Here is a 24,265-nt window from a genome sequence, read left to right as displayed (position 1 = left end):
TAACCACAGGCATAAAGAGTATTATTCAACTTTTTTTTTTTTTTTGAGACACAGTTTTGCTTTTGTCACCCAGGCTAGAGTGCAGTGGCGCAATCTCGGCTCACTGCAACCTCCGCCTCCCAGGTTCAAGCAATTCTCCTGCCTCAGCCCTGCAAGCAGCTTTTTAAAATTATTTTTTATTTTTTTATTCTTTTTTGTATTTTTAGTAGAGGTGGGGTTTCACCATGTTGGTTAGGGTGGTGTTGAACTCCTGATCTCCAGTGATCTGCCCACCTCAGCCTCCCAAAGTGCTAGGATTACAGGTGTGAGCCATCACACCCGGCCTATTCAACTATTTTATTTATATTCTATTTCAATAAAGATAAAATATTATTTAAATAAGTGAATGACAGGGTATTTAGAGCTTACAAACAATTCCCCTGAGGAGCTTAAATATCCTAGGGGAAAAAGCAACTACTCAAGACACGGTATTTTGGTTACTTTTCTTGAGTTTGCAGAAATATTAGAAGGGAAGGAACAATAAGGAGGAAATTATTACCATGACAGAGAGGAGAAGGGGAATCTGAAAGAGGAAGGTCTCCAGGGAGGCAGGAAAAATGGGCTCTGGATCATGAGTGTCCAAATTAGGCCTAGACAGAAATGCAGACAGTTCTTCTTCAGCAGGCAGGGGTGAAAGGAGGAAGAGAAAAGCACAAAATGCTAAGTGAGGAAGAAACACACTTCATGGTGAGAGGGCCCAGATGTTGGTCCACAGTCTCTGTTTTAGAGTGAGGCAGAAGATTAAAGAAAATTGTGAGTGTTTGAGAAGGTAGCAGAAGAAAATGGTAAATTCAACTTGATGAAGTGAATTTGATCTCAGAGCAAGACTAGTCACACACAGATGCAGTGGAGTACATGAGCTTAGTCATTCCTCTCTGCTCCCACAACCCTTTGTAACACTTGCCACATCATGTGTACACTAGCACTTTAAAGAACTGGGTTTTCACTAGGCTACAAATCCTCAAGAACTGTCTTATCCATTTATATGCAACCAATATTCATCATGGCACCTGACATGAAATGTATTTTTGTTTTGCAGATACATAAACATTCATTTCCAGAAGTTCAAAGCATCTCAACATATCCACACACGTACTTCTTTAAATTGCTTTCTATATGCCAGAACAGCCAGCATTCAATAATTTTACAATATCCTTTCAAAAAAATACGTAATGTCTCATCAAAGCTAAAAGCACATCCCCAAAAAAATTGTAATTAAAGTTGAAATTTACATCTTAAACTGACACTAAGTACATATAAAGCGCAGAAACTCTTTTGGGTAATGCTCACATGCTGACTAAACTCACAACAGCAAGGGAGACGACATGAATCTATGACTATCTCATGGATTCTAAATTAAAGCTTAGAAACATTTACAATGAATAAAATAAATCCATAGTTGGAAATCAACAGCTGCCTTGATTAATAATAAACCTAAAGATTTTATGGTTTGAGACATCAACTTTATCAACTTGGAATTAATGTTTGAGCACAGCCTCTATTTATCAAGTACATCCTAATATTTCAACATACTTTAATTTTTCCCAAAAGAAAAAGATAGTTATTATTCACTATGAAATGCATGCTATTAATGCTACATTTTTAAAAAAATCTGATTTCCTCTTTCCTACAATAAAGCCAAAACCTGATTTCCTTGGTAATTACCTAACACCTTTTCCACAGAACATTTCAGATCCATCTCAAATAGGTTTGCAAGGGGTAGGGGAGGTTTCACGGGATGGAACTTAATAAATAAATAAATAAATAAATAAATAAATAAATAAATAAAAGCAAGAGGTTTGTTTACCATTTAAATCTCTGAGTTTAAAGGGTTTTTTTTTTTTTACTGTTATTAGTTAAAATTATTTTCGGCAAATTAATACAGTAGAGAAAATTAACCTGAGAAGCCTACCCTGAAGCCACATTATGTCAATAAATCCTAATCTTTGGTTTCACAAAGTAGCAAAACAGAATTACGATTATCTAAGTGATTTAAGCTAACCAACAATGTTGGACAAAATGTAGATCAGTGCACCTGTCCTCATATTTCACAAGGTATAAGGTGATCAAACCAATGTTGTTCCAGTGACATCGTAAGAAGCAGAAAAACCGACTGATAATCTTCATAATTTCACCCTTTTATCCTTTCAAAATTGTTTCAGAAGGTAATTCCCAAAAATGCTTTATATTATAATATAAAGGTATCCTGAAAATAGAGATACATCAGTTGTACTTTTTAAATTGTGCAAGTTAAATCACAGTTCGATAACTCCATGCTGACTTCTAGTTTAAAAGACCACACAAACATATTTTCTAAAATACCTGATTTTGACTTCAGGATAACCTGAATAGTATGTCCATCATTGGTGACTTCACAGTCTCGGCAGACCACATAATTTGGGGAGAGGCGGACATCCAGCAGTGAGGGGTCATACCTAGCCTCTCTTGAGTTTAGGTTAATAGGAGACTGATATTCCCCATTTGCATCAGGAAACACCAGACCCCACTCAACACCTAAGAACAAAATGAAATACATTAAAAACAGGTTAAAAAATAAGTTACAGTAAAATTTAACAGGTAAAAACTAAACACTTAGAATCCTTGATATTATGAAGAGAGTAATGATACCATCACTATACAGATGAAATATGGTAATTCCATGTGTTTTTGCATTCATTATTTGAATGATCTGATATTATCAAATACCATATACAAAATCCCGGACTAACAAAATATTCTATTTGTATTTATCAACGAAGACATAATAATTTATGACTCTAGGAAATGTGGGTCATCTTTAACTGATTAGAAAAAAAGAATACCACAACAATTTCTTCTGCTCATTAGTTCAATTACATTCAGTACTTGGGAAATAGCTGTAACTTAAACATACTTTGTGACAGTCAAAAACCCTAACTCTCATGCTAGTAAATAGACGCCCCTTATCAGAAATGCAACTGCAGTATTTGAAAGTGTGCATATGTATATATCTATGTACATATATATTCCCATACTCTTTCCAATTTTTTAATAATTAAAATTATATATTCCATATTGGTTTCAACATATGCAGTAAACATCAGCACTACTGGTTGGCTCTAATAGGAGCCCTAGGTCTTTAATAAATCTAGGAAACTCTAGTTTTTCAGAGTCAACCGCTTCTCGACAAACCCAATTACTCAGTCTGAAATTTACGACGTATTTTAGAAAGACGAGCGTTACTAGCAGGCTTCACGAAAAAACCAGAGGCAGAAACACTTTCTCCCCAAAGTCTTCAAATCAAAAAAGAATTCTTAACACTACCACTGTCTTCCTCAGGTGTTAAGTAAAATGTACCGCTGCTCTTCTTGACTAGTCAGAAGACATAAAAGGTACAGCCAGGGCTTGGAAGCTAGCCCGCCCTCCGGACCGCAGCAGGTGCGAACACCAGCCCTGCGGAAGGCTCCCGGGCCACAGCGAAGGCGGCGGGAGAACGCAGGCGGCGAGCACGCCTCCCTGGAATGCCTCAAGCCCGAAACGCGCCAGGGGAGTGGGAAAGTGGCAGAGACCCCCGTGAGAAAGAGGGGACGTGGAGGTGCTCGGAGCGCGCGGCAGCAGCAGGACTCCAGTCCCGCGCTCGGCGAGATACTGACGCCGCCGCGGGACCCCGGACACCCCGACTCGTGGCCGCTTACCTTCCTCGTAGCCCCACTCCACACCCTCCTCCTCTTCCTCCTCATCCTCTTCCTTCTCGGGGAAGGCGACCGTATCTTCGATGAAGCTCAGGTCCGCCATGGGAAGGCCGCGGGGCCCCTTGGCGCTCTCGGTGGCGGTGCCTGCGCCTTTGCGGGGCTCGGGGCTGGAGCGGGAGTGGAGCGCGCGTGGGGGAGTGTGAGCGCGCGTGAGCGGCAATGTGGGTGCGAGCGCGCCTGCGGGTGTGAACTGCAGTGTGAGTGCAAGCGGGCTTGCGTTCGGCCAGAGCGTTCCGGAGACCCGCGCGGGGAGCGCGTCCGGAGGCCCCAGCGAAGCGAGGGAGCCGCGGTGGCCTAGGGAGCGAGCGCCTGGCGAATTTTATACCCGGCCGGGGCGTGTCTGGCACGCGAGGATCCGCCCCCTTCTCTCTGTGGCCGCGGGGGCCAGGGAGCCGACAGTTAGAATGGGCCTTGGGCGACCAGTCCCAAGTCACGGAAACGTCGATGCATCCCCGTCCGCCCTTCCCCCGGGGTCGCCCCTGGCGCTTCCTCACAGCGGCGACTTCTGCCCGGCCTCCCGCCCCTTCCTTCCAGAAGCCGGCAAGTCTCCCAAGGTCAGCCCTCGGGACCCCTGTGTGCCTGGCCTGGCCCAGAGGCTGCTCACCTATTTATTTTCATCCGTACTCCAGGATACCAAAAAGAAGGGGTCCTGGAGGAGAGAGATGGGTTGCCATGGGTAGGAGAAAGGAGAGGGCTGGGAGACCCCATAACACAATAAAAAGAGGCTCTCCAGCGGAATCTTAGTATTTTCTGAGTATTTACTTTTTAAATCGTCCGTTCAGCATAGTGGAAATGAGTATGGAAATTTTTCCAAGAAAGTTCTATTAATTCCTAAAAACGTTTAAGGAAAGAAAATGGTTGTAATCTAGAGAAGTAAGATATGATTTAGGGATTTCCTTTTTTTTTTTTTTCCCCAGAAAAAGGTATTATTTCAAAGGCAGGGCTAGCAGAAGGCAGTAGACAGAGGGTGTTCGGTGTCAGAGTCTGGGGCGCTGCTGCAGGCTCACCTGGCTGTGTACACAGCTCCCAGTCACCTAGTGAAATTGTGTAAATAATGAAGTGCACATATTGCATAACAAACAGGAACTCTTCTGATCCAAAGAGGTGGCATTGTTACTCTTAAACGTGCTTCCCAGTCTAGTGACTTCAGCCCTCTGTTCCTGCGCCTTTTGGAAGCCCTGGTCAGTAACCCCTAAGTAAGTTAACTGCACATTTTTAGAAGATATATGTGCACAATAAAATCGGGTTAGGACCTTAAGTACAATTTGTTTTTTATATGCTCTGGTCATTCATGAAGATGTCTATTTGCAGTTTGAATGGCCTGTTCCTAAATCACACCAACCTTATGAATGCATAATTCCTCAAATAAGGATGGAAATGATCTGTTTGGGAATGTTTAGGTTCTGTGCTCATATCCTTTACTGCCTGCTAAGCACCTCCACTTTTTAAAAAAACACCTCATAGCGTTTAAAAAAAAAAAAAGCTATTACAGACTCCTCCAGAAAGCACACTGAGATGGAAAGAAGTTGGGGGAACCCTCAGCTCACTCAATTCTGCCACTTTCTGGAAGGTTTAACCAAATAGATGGAAAGCTCCTGGCCAACATTAGCTTGGAGGATAACCCATGGATTTTAAGCATTCATATAATTTCTCTTTTCCTTAACTGTGCAAAGGACTGAACCAGTGTGAGAAACTAAATTCATTCTTGACTCACTGCATTCTGGGTGTTCTTTAGTGGACACTCGTTTGCATCTTTGCAAGCCTGGGTCTGGAAGAAACAGAAACCTACCCCAAAGCCAGAGCTATTAAAAATAATAAGCACTACCGAAAATATTAACTACTTTTCACTGCAGGTCTCCTAAAAGGAACATTTATTTTTCTTTTCTTGAAAACTTTTTTGTAATCTTCTATTTAAGTTTCTTTTTAAAAGTACATTCACATGTTAATCAAATGCCACAGCTAAGGAAGACCATACAAAGGCTATGAAGGACTTGGATAATGAAAGCACTGCCACTCTGAGCTCATCAGCAATGGCCTTTCTCCTCTGTCCCCCAAATGTGCCTAAGTGTGACATTGTAGCCATTGTGTGACCACCAACTGTGTTTAAAGTTTCAGGTGAATCATAGAGATGTTTATCAAACCAGAGGATGGTACAATCACCATGGTAAAAACGGAATTTTCTGCGAATCAATAGTGTGCCATATTTACAAAACATAGGCTGAACGATTGAAATGTTAGTGTTTACTTTACGGTAAAAAGACAATTTTGCATATAACCAGCAATGTATTACTATTCAAATATGCAATTGACTACTAGACAAACATACACTGGCCTATATTTGCTCTTTCTGAATTGTTCAGGATTATTTGTAGAATGTAACTCCTGTATGCAAGCCTAGGGTTCCCTGTCCAGCCACATACGAGCCAATCCTCTGAGCATCCAAATATTCAATTAATAGCCTTAATTGCTTTGAGACTATGGGGTTCAGATTTTTGCTAATTAACAGCACCTTAAGACCTTCTCTTCTCAGGTCCCTGCACTATATTACCACCAAAGATGGAATTTCTATTTCTAGTTATTATAAGGTGTCTGTCACTAAAAAAAAATCTAGACACACAGATCAAAGATATAGGCCAATTCTTTGTTTTACAAAATAGAACAAGCAAATCTAAATCCAATACCAGAGAATCTAAAAATATTCATACTCTGTATTATGAATATAAGTCCTCCATATAGTCCTCTATGATTTTTAATAGGCTTTCAGCCTAATATTATATTTGATCCCTTAAATTAACTTTATATTGCTCGCTTTTAGTGCTTGCATAACTAAGGCCAAACTATATTAGTAGAACAATTTATTAAAACTAAGACCTATATAACTAACTATCATTTGATACTAAGAGAATATAAATGGAAATATCTAAAAGGGACAAACTAATCTAGATGTCAGAGGAACCGAAGTACTAAGGTCGCGTCCCAGAGTCCGGAACCTAGACAGCCCTCTCCTATCTTTCCTCACTGCTTGTCTACCGTACCAAAGCTTTCTTATTGTATCAGTGAGTCTAGGCCCTATAGTCATAAATATGACCTCCTCTCATGTGCACCTTATGCTCTGGCATCACCTAAAGGGTACAACTAACATACGCATGTCGCATGGCTCCTATACAAACTGTAATTCATAAACTTCAACAGTAATGAATTGGGTTCCTTCATGTGCCCTGTTCTGCACTAGGCACTATGGGAGAACCAAAAATAAAAATGAAATACTTCCTCTGCTCTCAAGGAACTCATAGTTCTCTGGGGGGAGGAGAGGAGTAAATAACTATAATACAAGGCAATATGCAATATTAATATGTTAAATAGAAATGCAGGTACCACTACATCTAAGGAAGATGGAATTTTCATACTAATGGGAATGATTTAGAAAAGTTTCTTGGACAAGATGGCATTTGGGGCAAACTAGAGGAAATGGGTAGAGTTTGGGTGGGCAGTATGTGAGCAAATAACATTCCAGGTGTGAATAATGATGCCAAATCATGCAAGTGCTCATTGCGGATCTATTTGCTCCCTTAAATACCATCTGTGACTGCCAAAACCAATTCGGGTACACTAAAAATATGACTTCTGTAGGCTTACGTCTCAAGTAAGGCACTTTTTCCTATGGTTGTTTAATTCCTTATGTCTAGTTTTTCTTCTGTCAGAAAATACAGCAAAATTTTCTTCATTATATATATTTTGATTTCTGAAGGTTTCAAACTTTGTTGATAAAAAAGTTTAATTCTTCCTTTTAAATTACCTTTTTCAACTGATTAATGTTTTATTTCACCTGCTTAAAGATACATTTACAAGCCTCCTTTTTGTTTGACCTCTTCTTGTTCTTTTATCTTCAGAAACAAATGACTAGGGCTCCATGTAGTCGTTGGAGATGACATCATTGTCTCTATCATTTGCTGCCCTTTCACTGCTTGACCATGTGACTTCTTTGACCAGTTAAATATGAGTAGAGGTGGCATGCGCCATTTCCTAGAAGAAAGATTTAGGCGTTATCAAAAGCAGACATAGTAGCCCATCAGGTAAAGGTAAGTTCAAGGGTAATTTTTATTTGCTCAAATGCTGTGTTTGCCTTTATCTTTTTCTTCAAAGAAAAAAAAAAAGTACCTCTCTGGCCTGCAAAGAAACCAGTCTAGTACCGAGTGTGCCCTTATCTTCACCTCGCAAATTTCTTAGACGCCCTAGTGCCCTGACAACTTCATGGCAGAATGGGAAAGCTCTTATCCATAGAAAATCCCCATCTTCTCTAACAAACATGGAATGCAGCTCTCTTCCCCTCTCTCAGACCATACCAGTTATGCCTGAGGCCCTACATCAATTCAGCACCAAAATGGCTTATGCTGATATAGGAATGTTTAAGATAATAACATTGGTGACTCCTAAGTCACCAAAAGCTCTAGGGCATCTTCTGCCAAACAAAACCCCTTATGTGTTTAAGCCATAGAGGTTAAAGTTACCTCTTCTTAGTGCTTTCATGATGCCCTGTATAGATCTGTAAACCTGAAATTAAGATTATATTTTAAATATGTATTTTATGACCTTCTCCTCTAAACAATGAACTCCCAAAGAGCAAGGCACTAGGCACTGTGGGAGAACCAAAAAAAAAAAAAGAATAAAATATTGCTTCTGCGCTCAAGAAATTCACAGTTCTCTGTGGGAGGAGGAGTAAATAATTTTAATTATTATAACTATAATACAAGTAAATAATTATAACTATAATACAAGTAAATAATGATAATGCAAGAAATATGTTAAATAGAAATGCAGGTACCACTACATTTAAGGAAGATGGGATTTTCATACTAATGTGAATGATTCAGAAAAGTTTCTTGGAAAAGATGGCATTTGAGGCAAACTAAAGGAAAGGGTAGAGTTTGAGTGGGCGGCATGTGAGCAAATAATATTCCAGGTGTGAACAAAGATGCTGCTTTGTGTGCCCCCATGTAGCACATGGTGGGCACTTAGGAATTTGTTTCCCTGTGCCATCAACCATACAGTGACCTGATTAGCCTGGATAAATATATTAGTGCAATACAAATTGTGGTTACTAAGGTGGAAGCTTTCAAGGCACAGTAGAGCCACAGAAAAGGGGAGTGATCAAGTTTACCTCATGGCAGATGTGTCAATAGGGGCTTCATAAAGGAAGTGACATGGAAGCTGGGCCTTGGAAGATAAATAAGTGCTGCTTTACCCTCAGAAAGGGAAGGGGAGGAGGTAAAAAAACACATTCCTCAAAGCATGATGTAGACTGATAAGAAAAAAGAAGGAAAAAAGAAAGGCATTCCAATAAAAACAAAGAAGAAAAGCTCACATATAGAAGCCAGTGTGGGTTCACTCTTTTGATCAAGTTAATTTTCTTTTTTCCATGGTATTAATAAAAGGAAAAACAACATATTGAAATCGTATGTCTATGTTTGTTTTAGTATTTTTTTAAAACATGTTTCAAAACAATAATGACATGAGATAAAATACAAAGCAGATAGAATGCTTAAGTCAGTGCCTGTTATTGGCAGAACGGCAATACTGAAAATGTATTGGACCCTTGCTGACTTTAAGAGAAAATGTATTGGACCTTGTTGACTTTAAGAGAAGGTGCCAAGTTAGAATAACCTCAAGGTCACATCTATACCTTAGTTCCCACAGCTCACTCTGCCCTACAGCATGCTGTTGGCTGTCAAAGATACTGCTATGCCTGATAGGCAAGACAGCAAACCAAAGCACAGGAAAATAAAAACTTGAGTGCTGTGGTCACCTCCAAAGATGGCTGCCGTATTTCCTGCCTTCAGTAGGCATGTGATGTTCCTCCCATTTACAGGGGTGACTATTTCCCCTTGAAGTGGCACCACAGCTGGTTTTATGACTTGTTTCATCTCCATTGGACTGTCGTAGAGTGACACTATGCCAGTTTGGGGCTGAGCCTTTAAGAGGGCTGGACAATTTCTCTTTGCTCGCAAAAACCAGTCAACATGTAAGAAATCCTGAGACCACTATACTGTGAGAAAACCCAACCTAAGCCAGCCACAGGGAGTGAGAAGACATGTGGAGGAACGTGGAGGCACAGTCACGTGAGTAAAGCTCTCTCAGATCTTCCAACCCAGTTTAGCCACTAGCTGAATGCAGCTGATACTATGTGGATCAGATAAAATGTCCATCAGAGTACTGCCTGAATTCCTGGCCCACAGAATCATGAGAAATAATAAATCAGTGTTTTAAGTCACTAAGCTTTGGAGTGGCTTATTACGCAGCATAAATAAAGGAAGCAACACTTACTATGAACCAGATATTATGCCACACACTTCCCACAGATTATTCTCTTTAATTCTCATAAGAGGCTCAATAATCTCATGCTGTATTCAGATGAGGAAATGAAGGTTTAGATGTGTCCACCACCACAGATAGAGGCAGTGAGTGGTCTAAGAGGTCTGTCTCACTCCAGAATCTGGGTTCCTGGCCACCAAACCCTACTGCCTTCAGAGAGGGTGAATTCAGCCAGTGCGCTGCATCTCTGCCAGATGCTGTTGGGAATCAAACACCAACTCACAAGCACACTGCAGTCCAGTTGCATCCTTCCTGGGTAAACCATGAGATATGTTGGACAAGTCTTGGCTGCTATGGTTAGAAGGGTCCAGAAAGGAGGAATAAAGGAAGCTAGGTTGGAAAACTACAAGAGAAACTTTTTTTTAGTAGGCAGAGTTTCTTATTCTTTTTTTTTTTTTAGACAGAGTCTTGCCCTGTCACCCACGTTGGGTGCGATCTCCGCTCACTGCAACCTCTGACTCCTGGGTTCAAGCGATTCTCCTGTCTCAGCCTCCCGAGTAGCTGGGATTACAGGCACCCGCCACCACACCCAGCTAATTTTAATATTTTTAGTAGAGACAGGTTTCACAATGTTGTCCAGACTGGTCTAGAACTCCTGATCTCAAGTAATCCACCCGCCTCGGCCTCCCAAAGTGCTGGGATTACAGGCATGAGCCACTGTGCCCAGCCAACTTTCTTTTTTTTGAGCAGCTTCTTATTAAAGAAAAATTGAATGGAAAGTACAGAGTTCTCATACACCCCCTCACCTCACCCATTTCCCCTATTATTAACATTAGTGTGATACATTTGTTACAACTGATATAACAAATATTTATATATTATTATGAACCGAAGTCCATAGCTTACATTAAGGATCACTGTTTGTGTTGTACATTCTTTTTTTTTTTTTTTTTTGAGACAGAATCTCACTCTGTGTCGCCAGGCTGGAGTGCAGTGGTGCAAGCTTGGTTCACTGCAACCTCTGCCTCCTGGGTTCAAGTGATTCTCCTGCCTCAACCTCCCAAGACTACAGGTGCGCGCCACCACGCCTGGCTAATTTTTTTGTATTTTAGTAGAGATGGGGTTTCACCATGTTGGTCATTCCTGTAATCCCAGCACTTTGGGAGGTCAAGGCAGGCAAATCACGAGGTCAGGCGATTGAGACCATCCTGTGTTGTACATTTTATGCCCAGGTACAGAAAAGAGAATCAGTGGCTGGAATCCCATGTTGGAGAGATTTGTTTCTAATCTAGCCCTCCTGTCCAGCACACCTTAGTTGATCTCTGCATGCTACAAGTCTGGCCTCTCCCTGCCAGTCCTTGCAGCCCCTGCCAGTTTTAGCCCATTTGCTAGCTTTGCTGCCTTGAGTCTCACCTGTCCACCACTTACCTTCAACCTCAGGCTTGTACCGCTCAGACCAACAACCCAGGAATTGAGTCTGTTGATAGGTTGCAGAGTCCTCTCTTATAGGGGGTTGATTTACCAATTACCTATTATATATTATGTGTGTAACATAATTTAGCTAATTAATTCACAATAATACCACAAAGGTATTTATAGATGAAATTGAAACCCAGAGAAGTGTTTTTCCCATGATCACACAGTTAACAAATGGAGGAGATAAGATTTGAACCTAGGTCTAACCAGCTCTAAAGCCAGAGATCCATAACCATTTCCCACCTGGCACCTCACAGTCAGCTTTTACTCACTATTGTGCCAAAACTCCCATTCAAAGTGTCATTAGTTATTCATCCACTCACATGTGCAACCAACTCTCCATGGGATATGAATGGTTAAGTGCCTACTTAGCAATCTAAAAAGCTACTCCTCAAAAACAGAAAGCATTCGAGATGTTTTATGTTAAATATTTCTATTCCATAAAGAGTTTGTGTAATGAGGAGGAACCAGAGACACTAATGAAATACACAAGGCAATAAACATTTCTAATGCTAATGGAGCACAGCATGTTTACATTATGATTGGAACCCCATTGATTAGACTTCACTGAATGTAACTTTTAGCATAATTATCAATGATGAAAGAGACAGTCAAGCTTGGTGCTGAGTACATGCTGAGCACTAAACAAGACTGACTACACTGCTTTCAACTGGTCCTCAGTTATTTAAGGGGCATTAACACGACATGATAGCTTGATATTTTCCACCTTGACAGTGGAGATAACAACAGAAAAATGTGCTAAAACTACATCAGAGATTTAAGTAAGATAATTATCAGATATTAAGAATTACTTAAAGTGAACCTCTCCAAAATAAATCTAACTTCAAAAGTCTGGGAGAAACACTTATCTTATTAAATGTATTAATGCCATTAGCATAATACGATATTTTGGAAGGCAGAGTAGCACACTGGTTTTGTCACTTAGTAAGTTTTTATCTTGATCAAGTTATTTAACCTCTCTTTGTCTTAATTTCCTCATCAATTAAATGAGGGCCATAATAGTACCAAACCAAAATAACTGTTGGGAGGATTACACGAATTAATATAGATAAAGCACTTGAACTAGAACAATCAGTTCTACTAGAATGCTTGTTTTGAAAATGCAAATTTGTTCTAATGAGATTGATATATTAGGGAACAATTTGAGCACAATGAGACTTCCATGCTTGTTGATGCCACCTTCATTTGCTGGAAACATAGAAAACTGCAGCCAGTTGAACTGGGTCATGCAGAGAATGCACAAAATGCACACATGCACACATCTCAAACACCTACCAACTACCTCAGTTGACTGTGTGCTGTGAGCCATCCCCCATCCTCATCAGGTGCTACAACTTCCCATCACATTTTAGCTAACCCTCTTTCTATCCCTTCACAGTAACTCACAAGGTACAGCTTGTGATACTCACTTCCACAGGCAAGCATCAGTTCTTTTCCAAGTTAAAATGGATACTTATTTCAGCGTTTATGCCTTTCTTAACCATCGAACATGTGTAACAAACTACTGCCATTTTATTATGTTCCTTTTTTGTTGTTGTTTTTAATGTGTAATTAGTGAGGTCTTTGACTGTTGTGCCCCTAAACCCATTTTCCCCATAAACCCTGTGATTGTTATTGCCAATTTTGCATAGTGCAGTAGTTTTCGGGAGTGTGTGTTACATTATAGCAAAACTGACTGTCTCTGGCATGTTATAAGTACTAAGATAATGTAATTATTATTTTTATAGCTATTATAAGAAATGGTTGGCGTATATTATCTGTATATTAGATAATTTCATGTTTGAGTTAATTTTTATTATCGTTAGTTTGAGTACTGTTCATATATTGTTATTGTATTCATACTCAGGAATGTCATGATGATTTATACATTTGTGAGATTGCTCAAAGTGTATAAGACAATACAAGAATCATTTGTCACTTAAGGATTTCAAACATATTGAATGCCCTAGTAACATATCTATATCCCTTAGAGACTACAGATAAAAACAGGACCTGCTGGTAATCAGCAGTGGCTCCAAGTACTTGACATCAAGATAGTCTGGTTTTAGACACCCACATGCATTCAGGACTAGTTATCTATAAGCCTCCTTAACCCATGATCACATAAATAGGGGATGATATTTACATTTCAAGAGTGACAGAGGTAATCAGCGGGTCCATCATAGGGCTGAGGTCATAGGAAGAAGGCAAGAAGATCTTTTGAGATGTGAGCTTTCTGCACAATGAAGGACACAATGAGAATACAAACACTTAAGTTCTGGGGTTCTTCTGGGCAATCTGTCAATACTACAACTATACTGCTCTACCTAAGCTTTACTGACTTCAGCATGCTCAATCATACATCCATTCATCCAGATGATATTTATTGATTAGGTACTTTGAAAGACACTGTCCTAAAGGCTTGGGATACCATGATAAATAGAATTGGTCTTTGTGCTGAAGGAACATAGAACTTTGAAAATAGTATATACATATGTAACAAACCTGCACGTTATGCACATGTACCCTAGAACTTAAAGTAAAAAAAAAAAAAAAAAAAAAAAAAAAAAAAAAAAGAAAATAGTATACCCACACTCAAAATGCCTCAAGGTTATAACCATGAGAAACAGGCTTTAGAAATAATATATAACCATTGGAAAATGTCCCATAGATGGGGAGCTTTTGGGTTTCAAACAGAGCCATCAACAAGGAAAGCCTAATATACAGAAGCCCTGACTGTAAATCAAAAAACAACCTGTGTGCCTTTATTCTGAGAACTGAACACGTGTTGCTTCATCCACATTCATGCACTAAGACATTAGCACTTTCATCAACTCACAACTGTCAAATATATATGAGGGTTCCTGAACATTGTAAATAATTATGCAAATGCAAATTAGTTTCACAAATAAGTTGCTGCTCAAATCACATGTCTAAAACTAAACTCATTGCCAACTCACCCCACTTGCCTTCACTCCTTACTTTTCTTATGTTCTTTGTTGCAGCTAGGGACGCGACCATTCATCCAGTCTGGAAAGCATGGAAACAGCCTGTACTTCTTTCTCTCACAACTCCAGTGTTTCTCTCTAATTCAGCCCTGTTAATTCCATTTCAAAACATGTTGCTCAACCCCTACCTTTCTTGTTATCCTCACAGTTACTGCCATAGTTAAAAATCTATCCACTCTCACCTGGATGAGTGTGCCCACACTCCATCCTCTGTTGCTCATCTTTGATATCAATGGTAGAGTTCACTTCATGTCTCTTTCCTGCTGAAAAATCCCTGCTGACTTCCTGCTGCATGCAGCATGTAAGATCCCTTCCCCTGAGTGCAGAACACAAGGACCTTAAAAAACGATAGCCAAATCTTGCCACTTAGCCTCATTAAATTTGGTCTTTATAAGTAACTCAAAACTCCAACCACACAAGACTTATTAACTGCAAAATATCCAAGGTTCTTTTCATGCCCACCATGCCTTTTTGCATACTATTCCTTCTTTGATCCATTCCCTTTTCCTGAATAGGAAGGGGGATGGCAGGGGAATAGGTGCAGGAAGACTCAATATTAATGAATATATGTGTCTCTATTAGGGTAGGAGCTGATCAGAAACCCATATCATTTATCTTTGCATTCCCAAGATCTAGTAGGTTCCTGCCTGTAGTAGACACTCAGTAAAGTTATAAACTAATGACTTGAAGGCACACTTTCTGTCTATGTCTACAGAGTTGCAAAATATATCAAAGACAATCAATGATTCACAGCCGCGAAAGAATCACAGTACCTTGGGAGGGTCCCTTGGACAATGCCCAACTTCCTATTGAAAGAACACCTAAGCATCTCTTTTGCCTACTTTAAATGCCTATCATGACTTTTACTGACAGAAGAGATCTTGAAGATACCTTAATTTTAAAGGCAGTGCTCAGTAAAGTCATGTGATTTTCCCAAGTTTACACCCTAGTAGAAAGCCAAGACCTGTGGGTGGAGGATTACCCAGGAGCCAAGGCAAGAGACTGAAGGCACAAACTGTTTCAGTATAATAAAGAAAATAGTTAGAATAAGAATAGTCATAATACCAATTATATGTAGAGATGATCATGGACATTTTCAATCATTAGTATAGACATTATTAATCATTAGCTTTTAATATTTCTCTTTGTTGCATTACTAATATAACCAAGGAATAACCAGCGGGTATAGGGTCAGGTGCTAAAGGGACATTGTGAGAAGTGACCAAGAAAGCAAGGGGTGAGACTTCTGTCATGCCTGCATAAGGGCTTCTTGAGGGCTCCTTGGTCAAGTGGTAATGCCAGTGCCTGGGAAGGCACCTGTTACTTAGCAGACTGTGAAAAGGAATCTCCCTTCCTTGGAGGAGTCAGGTAACACTCTGTTCCACCAGCTTCTTGTGGGAGGCTGGATATTATCCAGGCCTGCCTGCAGTCATCCAGAGACCTAAACCTCTCCCGGTGGTGCTGTGCTTCAGTGGTCACGCTCCTTGTCCACTTTCATGTTCCTTCCGTACTCCTGGTTCCTCTTTGAAGTTCTTAGTAGATAGTGGCAGAAGAAATAGTGAAAGTCTTAAAGTCTTTGATCTTTTTGATAAGTGCATAGAAGAAAACACTGACGTATGCTGCCTTCTCTCTCTGCTTCGGCTACCTCAAAGGGAAGGGCCTCCTGTTCTATGATCATGTGACTTGCTTGACCTTATCAATCACTTAGAAGATTCACCCTCCTTACCCTGCCCGCCTTGTCTTGTATGCAATAAATATCAGCACGCCCAGCCATTCGAGGCCACTACCAGTCTCTGCTTCTTGATGGTAGTGGTCCCCCGGGCCCAGCTGTTTTCTCTTTATCTCTTTGTCTTGTGTCTTTATTTATTACAATCTATCATCTCCGCACACAGGGAGAACGCCCGCTAAGCCCCGTAGGGCTGGACCCTACAAAGACCAGGTTCAGGTCTCTCTTTTTTTTTTTTTATACTTTAAGTTCTAGGGTACATGTGCATAACGTGCAGGTTTGTTACATATGTATACTTTTTGATGCTTAACATTTTTTCCACTTTCTGTAGAACCATTCAGTATTTCTCTAACTAGAAATTCCCAACCTTGAATTTTGGCAGTTTTCCTTCCTTTTCTAATTGATGCTCTCTGGGTTTCCAAGGCTTATTCTGACAATACACTTTCTTGGATACTCTTCACTGCAACTCCATAAGAGTTCTCTTATAATTTGTGGAGCTACCCTAGATGTTTATAACATAATGAAAAATCCAAATACTTCCAGCAATAACAATAGTAGCTTGACTATCTGTTTTTCTAACAGTCTCATGTTTTACTAACATCTACAGAGCTGTGTCTTGCCCAGAAATACAGAGTATTTTAATCTATACTAATTCTTTTTTTTTTTTTTTGAGATGGAGTCTTGCTCTGTCATCCATGCTGGAGTGCAATGGTGTGATCTCAGCCGGGTGTTGTGGCTCACGCCTGTAATCCCAGCACTTTGGGAGGCCGAGGCTGGTGGATAACCTGAGGTCAGGAGCTAATCAATACCAGCTCTTAAAGTCATTGCAAGTGAACGAAATTAAATAATTGTAGTATGTGATTTCTGTCAAAAAAAAAAAAATTAGCTCATTTTATGACCCAGAAAAGAAACCTCTCACAATGAACCTGACTTAGGCTAAAAGGTATTGAGGGAACAGTCTAATGGCAAGTTAAATGCTATTCCAAATTTTCAACATGATCCTGCAAATTTAACACAGATTATGAAAGGGCATCTTGTGGACCTCATTCAGATTTTCTGAGATCAGTGACTGTAGTCTCTGTGAAAAATTAACACAATGGCCCCAAATCAGTGTGCTCTTAAGAAGAATTTCTTTAAATGAACTAGAAGTGATTCTAAGCTGTGGGAGGTGGTGAGAGCAAAGAATCATAATTTTTAAAAGCTCTTCCAAAGGATGTCAATATATAATAGGGCTAAGAGTCACTGGGCTAGAAATCAACGAACTAGATAGAGCAAACCTCAACTAAACCATCCCACATATGTTTCCCATTTCCCCAGAGATGCCACAGAATGTTAAAGATTATTTAAATAAATTCAATGAAAGCCTATAAACAGTCATAGAAAAACCACACTTCACACTCAGGCATGGCAAGGGGTTAGGGCAGGTGCAGGGGTGAGCACATCAGCACCAGGTACTGCTGGGCTTATTTACTCAACCCTCAGAACAACTCTGTGATGTAAATGTCATTATCTCCATTTTAGAGATTAGGAAACTGAGGCTCAGAGAGTCTATGTAACTTTCCCAACATGACAGAAACAGTAAGTGGTAAAATTAGAATATGCACAAAACGTCTAGCTTCGATGATGGGTGACTTCCATTACTACAATCACAGAATGTTGTGACTCCAGGAACATGATGAACAATCAATAAATAGCTGCCAATTGATTGCTGACTAGCTAAAATATATTTTTAAATGAATTTGACATTCAAAATGTTTCAGGTCCCTGCTGATACACTGAGTAGAGAGTGAGGATGCTAGCTCATTCGACCTCATCATTTCTATTCTTGACTATTGCAATTGCCTCCCAACCTGTCTTCCTCCCTTGAGACTCTTTTCATCCCCAGATCCCATGCTCTCAAAACTTCCATGCCCTCTACCCAGGATCTACCTCAGTTGATTGAACCAACATCTTATAATAACCAATGCCAGAAACTTGCTGGTCCCCAGATAAACTGTTTATTTTTAATTATGTGAATTAGAATGTTGTTCCCTCAGCCCAAATGCAGGACACTTTTCACTCCTCTTCCTATTCTTCCCCTCCTCAGCCTACCTTCATCCCTCATTGCCTACAAAACACTGCTCAAATTATTTCTCCTTATGAAGCCTTCCCTGATTCCCGCACTTTACAAAGCATTTGGTATTCTTGAAAAATTCACTTCGTAATCATTGCTTATATGTCTTTCTCTGGCACTTGAGTATACGCTCCCCAAAGACAGCGACTACACTTTATTCATCTTTAAATCCCCAAGACCTAGTAAGAGTCAGGCCCATAGTAGGCACTCAGCAAATGCTTATTGACTAATTCATATAACTAGATCTTACTATTTAAAAAAATAACTGATAACAAATGTTTGGGAAACTCCATATGTTTGACTCTCTAAAATGAAAATTCTGGGTCTACCGAGAATCATTTAGAAAGCTTTCAGGGTCGGGCATAGTGGCTCACACCTGTGATCCCAGCACTTTGGAGGCCACAGCAGGTGGATCCCTTGAGGTCAGGAGTTTCAGACCAGCCTGGCCAACATGGCAAAACCCTGTCTCTACTAAAAATACAAAAATTATCTTGTTGTGGTGGCACACACCTGTAGTCTCAGTTACTTGGGAAGCTGAGGAAGGAGAATTGCTTTAACCCATGAGGTGGAGATTGCAGTGAGCCAAGATTGCACCACTGCACTCCAGCCTGGGTGACAGAATGAGACTCTGTCTCAAAAAAAAAAAAAGTTTTCAGGCAAAAAAATAACTGAAATATATTGTTTCATATGCTACACATTTTGAAGTCCAAAGCCCTATTCTTACAGAGCGTCTCTAAACCACAAAAGATCTGAATTCATTATTTTTTACGGAAAGCATCATCATAAATTTTTAATTTACATTTTGAAACTGTTTATATTTTACATTTTTAAACCATTAATTTTGTCCTCCTTGGGAACTGCTCCAGCTTGGATAATGTTCCCCTCTGTAAGGGAAGCCTGATGCAGACCTTGTGTTCCTGACTCGCACACACATCCAAGCCCGTCTGTATTTGGGGTTGATAGAAACCTTGTGCCTTGGGGATGACTGTGAGAAAATGGCCCCTGCTGCATTCCAGAACATCTTACCAACAGGAAACCTTTGTTTCTTGGTTACACAAAAATAAAGAACTGTCTTTCTTTGCATCTACTGAAAAGAAACTTTTGTCTTCTTGGCTTCCAAGAATATCCAGGCCTGTCTCCTTTTCCAACAGACTGAAATGCAATTCCACCCCCCACCCTCTTTTTTTTCTTTTCATAACTGCTTTGGTACTGACAGATGATTGTTATGGGATCAAACCAATTTGTGCAAAAAAATGTGAGTTTTCATGGCGTAAGTTGGAAAAGTAATCCCTTGTGGAGATAGCTAGATAAATCCAATGGATAAACATCAATGAAATCAGACCCTAATTAAAGTTTCCAAGGAGATATCCAGGCACATTCTAGTTGGCAAATTAGCAGTGTCTGTACATTAGATATAGATGTGTTTACCAAATCCTGGAATAATAAAATTAAGAAAGCTCCTCTTGGAGATTAAAAGATGTAATTTTAAGAAACATGAAAAGTTCTACTTTATGCAATTAATAAGTTTAGAAAAATTATGTTACATGTTGACAAATGTATAGTTTCAAGAAAGATTTAGATACATTCATGAGTTCAGTAGCCAGTGGATACACTGCAAAAGGAAAATGTAAGGATATGTATGCCTCTGAGATCTAACACATTGGGAAATTGTGTCCTATCACAAAATGTCCTTTATAATAACACAAGAATCTGAAACACCACCTTTGATTTATTCTTACATTAATATTTATATACACTCAGTAAAATTTGTAGAAGCATCTTTGTTGAAAGCATTGGGACTCAGAAAACAGTACCCCAAGATATGATGCTTTGGCCTGCTGAATACATTGAACTAAAGAAGATTGAGAAGCCTCATAAGCAGCCTCCAAAGGAATGCTTCTCTCCGACCTTCTCCTGTCCTTTTGTCTCCTGTCGTTCTTTCTCCCCCAAAAAGGGGTTGTAGAAACCAGAATTCCTCTTCCCCAAGGGGGCACATAGAAACTAGAACCCCTATCCCCCAAAAGAACCATAAAACCTAGAAAGGGCACTCTCTCTGTCTTCTCCCTGGAAGATACTCATTCCAGAGAGGTCCTGCCCCATACCCAAGAGAAAGAAATGCTACATAGAGAGGCCAAGAAGACTTGGAACAGACAGGCTTTGCTGGGTTTCCCCATCAGTCTGTTCCCATTAGGTCATACTCTTTTGTCCAGTCACATTTCTACACCATTGCCCATTCTTCATCAAACCCAAGCATAAAAATAGACAGTTTTTCCCAGGTCTTTGGGTCTTCATTCTGAAAGCTCACGTATCATATAAAACTTTGATAAATTTGTTATGCTTTTCTCTCATTTACCTGTCTGTCTTTTGTTATAGGAGTATGGGCAGTGACCCTCACGATGGGTGAGGAAATATATCACACCCTTTCTTCCCTTAAAAAAGAAAAATGCAAATAAACATTAGGAGCCCAATAATGAGATAATGATGTGGATGAAACATTGCATATGAAGACTGAGAAAATCAGGATCATTTGGAGTCTATCCAGAAAGTCTCAGCTTCACTGCACAAAGACCATTGTTTCACAATAATGAATAAGAAACATCAAAAGTGTATATCCATTGTAAAGAGAAGCATTTTGTTTGTCTAAACCAGGGGTTTTCTAACTGTGGTCCTTGGACGAGCAGCATAGGCATCACCTGAGAAATTGTTAGAAATGCAAATTCCTGGACTCCATTCCAGACCCAGGGAATCAGAAGCTCTGGAGAGGCTAAAGTTTAGGACCATGGACCTAGATCTGTGCTGTCCAGTAGGACAGTCACCAGGAGCCACATGTCTTTATGGGATATTTGAACCATGGCTAGTCCAAATTGAAACATGTTGGCAAATGTAAGAAACACACTGGATTTCAGAAACTTAGTACAGAAAAAAAAAAGGTAAACTATTCCATTAATGTTTTTATATTGAGTACATATTGAAATAATAATGATTTAGATATATTGTGTTATACAAAGTATATTACTAAAATCAATTTATTCCATTTCTTTTTACCTTTTTTTTAATCTGGCTACAAGAAAATTTACAGTTACATATGCCTTGCATTATATTTCTATGGGAAAACACTGCTCTATTGCAAACCTCTTAAAAGTGTAAAAATTCCCTCCACAAAATTCCTGTGAACCCAGAAAATCTGAGACAGGTCTCAGTTAATTTAGAAAGTTTATTTTGCCAAGGTTGAGGACGTGCCTGTGACACAGCCTCAGGAAATCCTCACAACACCCCACCCCCTCCACCCTGACCCCGGGGGCTTCCAGGTCACAGGTAGATGAGAGACAAATTGGCTTTGATGGAAGTTTATTCCCGAAAAGGAATCTCAGATAAGACTTTCTAAAGCTGAACCCAGCCATGGATTTGTGCCATCAAATATCTATGAGTTGGGTGAATTTTCTCTTCTCTTGAGGTTCCAAGATAAACCTGAGGCTTCTAGACCTGTCTGTAAGTGACATTCTTTACTAACCACAGGTCAGAAACCCTGTGCAGGGACTATGTACCCAAAATATGAGGCCAGTATTTCCAAAGGCTTTATTGGCTCCATAAGTCTGATTCCTCAAAGGAAAGCACATCATTCCAGTCAAAGCCTTGGCAAAATAACCAGTTTCTCCAGTTGTGTCCTGTTACAAAAGAAAACAGATTCTTACTGCACTTATGCAAATAACTGTATTGTCATAATTTAAGAATACTCACAAATGGTTTCCAAATACTGGAGAAATCAGGTAGAGAGCAACAAATATGCTCCAAATTTTGTTCATGGGAGTATACTAAATTGTTAAAGCCATCAATAGCTCAAAAGAAAAGTTGTGAGACTCTGAAAAATAAGACAAAGGATAAGCAAACATTTTAAGCCAATGTCAAAAAGATTAGTTTAGTCTATGCAGTTAATTCCTGTTCTGCTTGATATTCATGAACTTTTTAGGTCTCCATGAGTCCTGAAAATTTCATCTCTATTCTGATGTTACTGTCTCCAAAGTTATCAGAAACCTGCATTCAAGAGCACCTGTTGTACAGCTGATTATAAAACCTCCTTCTAAAAAGGACCAAAATTAAACAACAATTGTCCATGGATGACAAAAAGTTTTAGGGCAACCATAGTCAAAGACACAATTGACAAAAACATTTTGTTGGCACACAATAATTTTAACATAGCAATTATGATTATTACTGATAACACACACTGAGTTATATCAGAATTATAGGAGTTTCCCATAATTTTGGAACATATGCCAATAACATAGTTATACCATATGCCCAAAGAAAACACATCACCATTTCATATTTGACAATGCTTCCTGTATAATTTTTGTGCCAAATAAGAGAAATTATGTTTCTTTTTTTTTTTTTTTTTGGACTTTAGGGAATCTAATATCTTAAAGGATTAATTAGGTCAGAAACAAAAACGTAATTTATAATTTGATTTAGGAAAGTTTGTCAAATATCAAAGGTTTCAAACATTCAATATCACAAAATAAGATCACAGGTCATTGTAAAATAAGTCATTCATTTAACCAAAGGGATAACTCAAAGATTTTTTTAAAAAGGTGAAAACTTTTATTTTTTGAGAGAAGAGAGCTAATTTTCCAAACAGTATTAAAACAGCATGAAGACAATTAAATTTGTTTTCAAAAATTTTATAAACAATCTATAAAATTTTAATTTTGACCATAAGATATAGCTTCCATAAGTGTTTTATAACCTTTCTAACCTTTATTAAGGAGTTGGTGAATGCTTCAAGAAAACCTTAATACTCACAGGGGCCCATATGCTGGTCTTCCATCAGTGAGACTTTGATATTAATGATTAATTTATAGAGAAACTGAACTTACTTCATCTTTCAATATTGGCCCGTACACTCATATGTGCCCGCCTCTTCCATGATAGTCCCTGGGCCTTGAGGAGTTGAATAGTTTTAATTTCTTCTCCTGTGTCTCAGGAATGCAATTTATTTTGTTTGTCATCTTCTGTGGGGCCCGAAGATGAGGCTTTAATTGCTGTTAGTGTTTAAGATTCAGCAGGACTTTGTGTCCTTTTCAGATCCAGGAGTCAAAGCCCTGTAACTCAATGTCACAAGGACTTTAAAAGCACATACAGGAAGATACATGGATGCAATAACCTTAAATTTTTTATCTGTTTCTATCTTCCTAAGCAAACCAAAACTTAATATGATAACTTGATCATATTAAAGTTTTGGATTTTTTTTTTAATATAAATCCTCTTACTGTGACTTACACCGACTGTTCACGACATGCTCAGACTTTCTGGTTTGTCCTGAACATCCCTCCTTCTTAAACAACCAGTAATTTTATTTTAGGACTAAATTTACCATACAAGATTCCTTCTCATATAAAAGTATTTATCTTTAAGCTTTCTTACCTCAACAACAACGAAAAAATACCTCTTTTATTATCTGGTTCCTTTTATCTTGTTTTATATATAACCTTTAAATAAGCTTTGAATTGGACAAAAGTTGTTCACTTTTTTTTAATAAGGGCACAGTTTTGTTTTGTTTTGCTTTAGCAAGAATGTTTTCCTACTATATATGTATTGGAAAATAACCAATGTATTAGTCCATTTTCATGCTGCTGATAAAGACATACCCAAGACAGGGCAATTTACAAAAGAAAGAGGTTCCACATGACTGGGGATGCCTCACAATCATGGTGGAAGGCAAGGAGGAGCAATTTATGTCTTACATGGATGGTAGCAGCCAAAGAGAGAGAGCTTGCTTGATTAATGAATGCCAACAAAAAAGTATGCTGGCGATTCTTAAGACATTTCTAATATTACTTTTAATACATATTTTAAAATATAAATT

General features: G+C 39.1%; 1 protein-coding gene and 1 pseudogene across 1 annotated transcript in view; one reads left to right on the top strand and one right to left on the bottom strand.

Annotated features, from left to right (window-relative positions):
- Nucleotides 1-4,083, bottom strand: part of CA8 (carbonic anhydrase VIII) — a 94,281-nt gene extending 90,198 nt beyond the window's left edge. The window contains exons 1-2 of the mRNA XM_011931949.1: nt 3,714-4,083; nt 2,362-2,553 (exon numbers count right to left, since the gene is read on the bottom strand). Coding sequence (XP_011787339.1) covers nt 2,362-2,553; nt 3,714-3,813 — 292 coding nt within the window. The 5' untranslated portion in view covers nt 3,814-4,083. The remainder of the gene's footprint in view (nt 1-2,361; nt 2,554-3,713) is intronic.
- LOC105504507 overlaps nt 3,812-24,265 on the top strand; it is a 121,944-nt pseudogene continuing 101,490 nt past the window's right edge.

The sequence above is a fragment of the Colobus angolensis genome, unplaced genomic scaffold, assembly GCF_000951035.1.
Source record: "Colobus angolensis palliatus isolate OR3802 unplaced genomic scaffold, Cang.pa_1.0 Scaffold92, whole genome shotgun sequence".
Classification (NCBI taxonomy): domain Eukaryota; kingdom Metazoa; phylum Chordata; class Mammalia; order Primates; family Cercopithecidae; genus Colobus; species Colobus angolensis.
The sequence above is the reverse complement of the archived record's forward strand: the minus strand, read 5'-3'. Positions and strand labels throughout refer to the sequence as shown.